The 8,356-nt window shown below is 42.4% G+C and overlaps 1 protein-coding gene across 1 annotated transcript; it reads left to right on the forward strand.

Annotated features, from left to right (window-relative positions):
• The first annotated feature begins 6,487 nt into the window (after nt 1–6,487).
• Nucleotides 6,488–7,875, forward strand: LOC107102445 (trace amine-associated receptor 13c-like). Its single transcript, XM_015401765.1, has 2 exons — nt 6,488–6,651; nt 6,809–7,875. Exons 1-2 carry the CDS (start codon nt 6,488–6,490, stop codon nt 7,620–7,622), a joined length of 978 nt encoding a protein of 325 aa, XP_015257251.1. The 3' UTR covers nt 7,623–7,875.
• The last annotated feature ends 481 nt before the right edge of the window (nt 7,876–8,356 follow it).

Genomic DNA, 8,356 nt, shown 5'->3' on the forward strand with positions numbered 1-8,356 from the left:
ATAGATTCAGGCAGATCCTTTGAGAGAGGGGGAACCGGTTGGGTCCAGAGACTGTAGATTCAGCAGGGAGCTCAGCGGCAGCAGCGTCTAGCTTCTAACTCGTGAGTCTCAGACCTTGACTTGGTTTCCTAGCTCTTCCTTGAGAGCTGTTGGGGGTCCAGAGACTGTAGATTCAGCAGGGAGCTCAGCGGCAGCAGCGTCTAGCTTCTGTCTGACTCGTGAGTTTCAGACTTGACTTGGTTTCCTAGCTCTTCCTTGAGAGCTGTTGGAGGAATCCAGACTGATGTCTTCTGGTTTGGCTTTCTTGGGCAGGCAGGCAGGTTTCCAGACAAGCTCATCCAGACTTCAATCAGGTTTCCTATGAGGCAGAGAAGACAGAGGCAGGTTAGAATCTAGTTTCTCTCTGGAGTCTACTAGGATTCTATCAATTAACAGGATCCTCTGCGCCCTCTGGTGGCCTCAGGATCCCAACACTCTGATTATCAATGTCATAAACCACTCCCTCCATTCCGGCAATGTTCCACCTGCCCTTAAAACAGCCATAATGAGACCACTCCTGAAAAAACCTACCCTTGGCCCAGTTACACTTTCAAATTACAGGCCCATTTCCAATCTCCCATTCCTCTATAAAGTACTGCAAAATGTTCTTGCCACCCATCTCCAGGACCATCTCAAACAAAACAATCTTTTTGAGAAATTCCGGTCTGGTTTTTGCCCTGGTCATAGCACTGAAACAGCCCTGGTTAGAGTCACAAATGACCTACGAATGGCAGCAGATAAAGGCTCAACTTCCCTCTTCGTACTCCTTGATCTGTCTGCTGCTTTTGACACTGTGGATCATCAAATTCTTCTCAACTGCCTACAAAAAACCACTGCACTCTCTGACACTGCTCTGAAATGGTTTGCAATCCTACCTCACTGACAGAATGGTGTACATCTCAATTGGCAATACAAGTTCACACAACATAAAGTCCCCTGCGGAGTCCCCCAGGGATCAGTACTGGGGCCCATCCACTTCATCATCTACATCCTCCCCCTTGGTCATGTCATCCGCCAGCATAGGGTCTCATTTCACTTGTACGCTGATGATACACAATTGTACATAAAATCTTATTCTACTGCAGCTCCAACAACAGTATCATCATCTTCAAAACTAACCGCCTGCCTGAAGGAGATAAAGACATGGATGAAACAGAATTTTCTCCAGTTTAACAGCTCTGGCGAGGACATTCCCCTCTCCACAACAGTCACCAATCTCTGTGTAAGATTTGATCCACAATTAACCTTTGAACCCCATATCAAACACCTCTGCAAAATCTCCTTTTATCATCTAAGACATATTCCTCACCTCACCTTGGCTGATGCAGAAAAACTGGTGCATGCCTTTGTCTCCTCCAGGCTGGACTACTGTAATGCACTTCTCATCGGGATCCCCAACAAGAGTCTACAGTAACTACAGTGGATTCAGAACAGAGCTGCAAGGATCCTGATGAGAGTCCGAAAGTACAACCACATCACACCCATTCTCCACTCCCTTCACTTGCTTCCTGTTTCTGCAAGGATTGAATACAAGTCTCAATTCACACCCACCAGTGCATCTATGGAAATACCCCACTATACCTGAAGGAACTGCTCACCCCTCTCACTACAACACTATCCCGCCGCTCAAAACACTCAAACCACCTCCTCTTCCCCAAGGCTAAGCTACGCACCATGGGCGATCATGCCTTCTGCTCTGCCGCTCCTCGGACCTGGAATGCCCTCCCTGATCATCTGAGGGAACCACAGACTACTCAGACTTTTAAGAAAGGATTAAAAACATTCCTTTTTTGCAGGACGTATTGTCAGGGGCTCAGAGGTTTGGACCCAGAATTCAGACGAGACAGACAGTGAAGCTTTAAATGAGTTTATTAAACAAACTGCGTGCGGCTGCTCATCAGCTGGCGCGGGTTCACTGGATTCGCTGCGGGGATATGGACTCAGATAAATATCTCAGAAGCTCAATTGGGGAATTATAATGAGCTGAAAGTCACCAACCTGGCAAAGTTCAGTCTGAGCTTAGAAGGAGGATTAAGGTCCGGAGGAGCTGAGCTCCGCAGCGTTTAACTGAGCCTCAACCAGAGATCCAGAAGGAAAGAGGAGCAGCGACCAGCAGCAGCCAGAGCACACAGAGAAAACGAGGGATCCAGGAGGGATAATCCAAGCCGTGGTCAGAAGACGGGTTCAAGGTCGGCAACAGGTAGAATCCAGAGAAACAGAACAGACAAACAGAGCAGAGCAGGGGCGGCCAAAACTCAGAAGTCCGTGGGCAGAAACAGGTCAATATCAGGCAGAACACACAGAGAAACGCTAGAACTAGACTCGCTGAAAGCTTGAATAATCGGACACCATGGGCTGGGAACTGGTGGCATAAATAGGTGAAGAAACAGGTGGATCTGATAAGAGATAATTAGGCCGGGAAGGAGCAAAACAGGTAAGAGGAAAACCCAGCCTATGGTGCCAAGATCATGACACGTATGACTTTTAACATTTTAAAATTATGCAATTGATTTTATTCATTAGTGTTTTAAAGCGATGTTTAGATTTAAATTTTGATTTTACCCTTCTATGATGATTTTACCTGTAGCACTTTGAGATTTTATTTTATGTAAAGTACATTACAAATAAAATGTATTATTATAATTATTATTATTATTTACCTTTGCTACTTTACAGCCCTCCCAAGTAGCACAGACAATGTCTCGGCTAAGCTCCTCTGTGCACTCTCCGATATAATGATCAATGTCCAGAGGAAGGTTTGACAAGGTGTCAGCATCTACGTAAACCTTACCAGGCCTGTATTTGATGTTAAACCTAAAGTCCGCAAGCTCACCCACCCACCTATGCCCTGTGGCATTCAACTTTGCGGTGCTCATCACATATGTCCGGGGAGTATTGTCTGTATACACCGTGAACTCTGGAGCATAAAACAGATAATCCCTAAACTTTTCACACACCGCCCATTTAAGTGCCAAGAATTCTAACTTGCCGGAGTGTAGACAGCAGTTTTTTTCAGCTGGGGTCAGAGTTCTTGAGCCAAATGCAATGACCTTTAGTTTCCCACTTTGTCTTTGGTAAAGCATGGCTCCCAGACCTTTCTCACAGGCGTCTGTGTGTAGGACAAACGGCAGTTCAAAGTCAGGAAATACCAGCACAGATGGATTGGACAGAATATCAATGAGCTGTTTCGGTGTGTGGTCGTGTTCTCCTGTCCAGTGAACAGGAGTCCTTGAGGGCAGCTGAGCACCTTTTCCTTTCCTCGATTTCACCTGCCTTTCATCAGGGCTCCCTCTAACTTGTAGAAGGGCGTACAAGGGCTTAGCAATTCTGGAGAAATGCTAAATGTAGATGTGATAATAACTCAAGAATCTGAGTAATTTTCGTAATTCGGCCACATTTATTGGTTTCTGTTGACTGAGTGACTTCACTGATTCAACATCCCTTGAATCTACTCGAACCCCATTTCCTGAAGCCGGCCTGCCAAAATATCTGACCTCTGCCTTGAACAGCTCACATTTTGTTAGTTTGAAACTGTGTTGTTGGAGAGCTCTCATTACTTTACGTAATACTCCCACATGCTCAGCAAAACTTTTCGGATAACAAAGGATGTCATTGAGATACAGGATACAGCAGTCATAATGGAGGGTGTACAGGATCTCTTCCCTACTGCACGGGATAGCAACAGGTGCATTACTGGGGCCTAATGGTATTCTCAGCCACTCATTCCACCCCCAAAGTGAGATGAAGGCAGTCATATGGCGGGACCCCTCAGCCATATAACCCTGGTGGTAAGCCTTACCCTGGTCAACGATACTGAACCAGGTTTGGCCGCCAAGTGTGTCAAAGAGGTCTTGAATACATAGGAGCAGATGGCGGTCTTTTGAATGTCTGGTTAAGCAATCTGCAGTTAATGCAAAGTCTTAATGTGCCATCCCACTTCCTCACGCAGACTACTGGAGCAGCAAAGGGGGACTTTCATTTTAATATCCAAGCTTTGGCCAGCAGGTCCTGAATGTACTATTTCACCTCTTTGTATAAAGGTTTAGGGATGGCTGTGTAGGTGTGTCGAACTGGGGTATCATCGTTCAGATTAATAGTCATAGTCAAACTTGGATATCTCCAATGGCATCCTCTTCACAAGGGAATGCGATTGACTCCTCATACAACATTTGCTTTACCTCACTTTGTTGCTTAGGTGACTAATGTCCACTGGAGGATGCCAATGTGCTGCATTTGGTTCCTCCTGCTCTTTGCTTGACTTTGGGCTTTAGTCAATTGTATATATGGACCCAGGTGCCGTTTTACACAAATTTTTGGGATTGTCTTGCTCAACAATTGTAGTGATGGACTCAATAGAACCCAAACCAGTTAAACTGGGTAGGGCCACACTTTGTTTAGAGTAGTTGGACACTGGTATTTTGACATATGGCCTGTCTGTCCAGTAAAAGTCCTGTTCCAAACCTAAGTTGTTCAAGGTGTGCATTATTTAGCTAAGGCTCAAATAACACTTGGGACTCTGAAGAGTGCTCAATGGGACTCTACACTTAATATAAGCCACCTTGCCTGGGTCACGATATTAACCTATCTGCTGTTTGTCATCCATGAAAAAAATAACTAAATGAATAAAAAAAAAGAAAGAAAGACTGTTTGCAGTTGCAGCAGATTCATGTCTGCTAGGAAGTTTGGTAGTCGTGGCTGTGGGCATGAATGTAGGGAGGATCCATCACACTCACCTTCTATTCCACCCTACAACTGGAAGAGTCAAATTAATGAGATCACGCTGATGTTGAAAGACAGCTAATATGTATTCCTGTGTTAGCATTGGCAGATCCTCCATCTTTTGCGGAACATCTGAAAGAGTATGGACGGTTTCCTCTTGTGAACCCCCTTTTATTCCAAAAAGCTGCCAATAAGTTATGCTCACATGTTTTGGATAAAACCATGACTTATGAGTAACTCACACTTAACGTATGTCAATGATAACCTAACTCACCTGTAACTTCTGGCCCATTAATGAGTTTGCTCAAAATCTGTGGATGTACTTGCCGTACGTCAACGTGTGCCAGCATGCTTCAGTGTGCTCATAACTTACACAAAACTGACCCAAAACGTAATGTATGCAAGCGTTTTTGCCTGATTGTTTATGCACCAGGCAAACGCTGGCTTATTTGTAATGATGGTGAGATGAGGCCTCATGAGGCATTCAAACCTTTTGGCCAACTTGCTACGATGATCCCCAGAGTTCATGACATGTGCATATGTCACAACCTACTGGTGGATAACAACAACAATCAGCCACATATTCTGTGATGCTTGCAAATGATTGTGCTTTTTTCCTATTTAAGTTTTTTTGAAATAGTTCAATACTGGATAATAAAATCCTTTCTAAGTTTTTGCGTGTTTAAACTTTCTTAGAAAAGAACAATCTTTGAAGGTACACTGCAACTTGGGCAATGATGAGTAACATGAAAGAAGTTATTCATTTTTATTCAGGAATAGTCATTTTTCAACAGGTTTTGGCTGCAATCTATTCCCTTTTTTTAGAAAACTTCACCGGCCTTTTTCATTATTCTACTTCATTCTATCTCTATTCTCCCACTCTGCAGAATCTGTTAGTTCAATCTCTGATGTTATACTCTCCCCTTTTTTTTTCTCATAGTAGCTTTGGCTCGTCTGTTCCTGTTTGGCTGTGACACCGTCCTGGAGAGACATATTTACTGTGCTGCTGCCATCAACACCTTTGTTTATAGATGTTAGGGATCAGCCTGTGACTGGCTGGATGTGGTCTTTTCATCCTCTGACATGGGAGCTGGCTTGGAGCTCGTCTGCCTGGCTGTGTGTTTCTTGGATGGGGCCGCCATTTACAGTTGTCTTTTGTATCTATGCTTCTGTCTGCTTGAACCCCAGTCGTCCTCAGCAGATGACCGCTCATACTGAGTCTGGTTTTACAGGAGATTTATTTCTGTTAAAAGGGAGTTTTTCCTCTCCACTGTCGCAACAAGTATGCTCAGTGTAAAGGATTGCCTTCAAGTTAATGAGTTGATGCAATCAACTGGTTTTCCTTTGATAGAAAACTTTGAATCAATTTGACTGGTTGATCTGGTGAATTGTAAAGTACCTTGAGATGACAAGTGAATTGTTGCTATATAAAAAACACAATTTTTAAATTATATGGGTGTTCTTTATGAATTAATGTAAAGCTAAACATAATTAAATATTCAAACAATATTTAACAAAACACTGTTGGTCTATTTTGGGGTTTTATTGTTGGTTTTTCATTGGTTTTGTGTGAGAGAAACAAGAAATTAAATGTGGAAGCTACACTACACACAATCTCATCACATGGGTTTCCATGGGGACAGAAATGTAAGGTGGAGAATAAGTAGACCCACCACTTAAATCAGCTCATAGAGCCTCATCAGTATCCAGGAGCTGCTGCCTCATGATAATGGAGGAGACTGAGCTCTGCTTTCCACAACTCTTTAACACTTCATGCAGCAGACCAAAACGTACTTACTTTGAAACTATGATAACCTACATTCTGCTGTTTTGCACCTCTCTGCTCACCTCATCTCTAAATCTGCTGGTCATCATCTCTATCTCACACTTCAGGTTTCAAATGAGTTAACAACTTTAACAATAATTATTGGAACTGCTGTAAATTAGTTTGGGGTTTTGTAGTACAGCACCTCTACTTATATTTACAAATACAAAATGAACAGGTTACACAGACTAGAGAAAGTAAATCTGCTTTTGATTTTCTCCACAGGAAGCTCCACTCTCCCACCAACCTGCTCCTTCTTTCTCTGGCTGTCTCCGATTTCTTTATTGGTCTCCTCATGTTCTTTCATATTGTTCAGATAAATGGCTGCTGGCTTCTAGGTGACAGTTTCTGTGTCATATATCACTATCTGGCTTATATTTTTGCCAATGCCTCAATAGGAACCATGGTGATGATATCTATTGACCGTTATGTAGCTATATGTTACCCCCTTCATTACAACACTAAAATAACACAGAAAAAAGTGCAAATCTGTGTTTCCTTGTGTTGGACCTGGTCTATGGTGCTTCCAGGCCTTAATCTGACGGAGAATTTCAAACAACCTGGCATGTATAACTCCTGCTTAGGTGAATGTGTCATTGTGTTTAATTACATTGGTGGTTTGGTAGATCTTATTCTGTCCTTGATAGTCCCCATCAGTATAATGGTGGTTTTGTATCTGAGAATATTTGTGGTGGCAGTTTCTCAGATTCGAGCTATACACTCTCACACTGCAGGATTAACCCTCCATGGTTCTGTAAATAGTAAGAAATCTGAGATTAAAGTAGCCGGGTCCCTCGGAGTTGTAGTCATTGTGTTCTTGATATGTCTGTTACCATATTTCTGTGTCACACTTACAGGTCAAGACACTTTACTTAATGCCTCATCCTCTGCTTTTGTGATATTTTTTTTATTTGACTTTAACTCCTGCCTAAACCCTATTATTTATGCCCTTTTCTACTCCTGGTTTAGAAAATCAATTAAACTCATTATAACACTTCGGATTTTGCAAAGTCATTCCCGTGACATGGACATACTATAAAAACCCTGCATTAAAGTGTTCTCACTGAGAAAAATTAGACCTTCATTTAGTCACATGTAAACAGAAAAGCATAACTAAAAGAAAGGCGAGTATCTCACCTCTTATAAAAACTGTATTCTTTGCTGAAGAGGCATCAGACACTTTTGGTTTTTCCCATCGGTCCAATATTCTTGATGTTTCAAACACACACCATGATGTGAGAAGAAAAAAGGGGTGATTTATGATATAGCATAGACTATAACTCATAATTTTTTATTCCAGGATTTATCCTGCAGTTACAAATAGAAACAAACACTCTTTTGAAATAACATACTTTTTTATTTTACAGGGACAAATACAGAGTTTTTAGTGCGATTAAGTGCAATGATAACTGATCTTTTACTTTGGCAAAAGTATAAGATCAGTTTTTATGCACTCAAATTCTTTATGTGCAGATTAGACTACTTTGCATTTGTCTTGAATCTTTGTATATCTAATTTTAGCTAAATGAAAAATTGACACAAATCCGAAGCCATGCTTTTTATTTTAATTCAGTGTAAAATGCACAAAATTGAGAGACTCCTGTTGTAACTGTTGGGATCTGGAGATCTGCCACCTTTCTCCAGCAGAGAGCGCCCTGGGTCTCATGAGCTGAAGCCACCTGCACACCTGAGGCTGATTCATCTCATCAGGAGACCAGCTACTTAAGCAGCGGCTTGACTTCTCTTCAGCGCCGGACTGTTGACCAGTTTTGG

Source organism: Cyprinodon variegatus, unplaced genomic scaffold (assembly GCF_000732505.1).
Source record: "Cyprinodon variegatus isolate N-32 unplaced genomic scaffold, C_variegatus-1.0 Scaffold1257, whole genome shotgun sequence".
Taxonomy (NCBI): domain Eukaryota; kingdom Metazoa; phylum Chordata; class Actinopteri; order Cyprinodontiformes; family Cyprinodontidae; genus Cyprinodon; species Cyprinodon variegatus.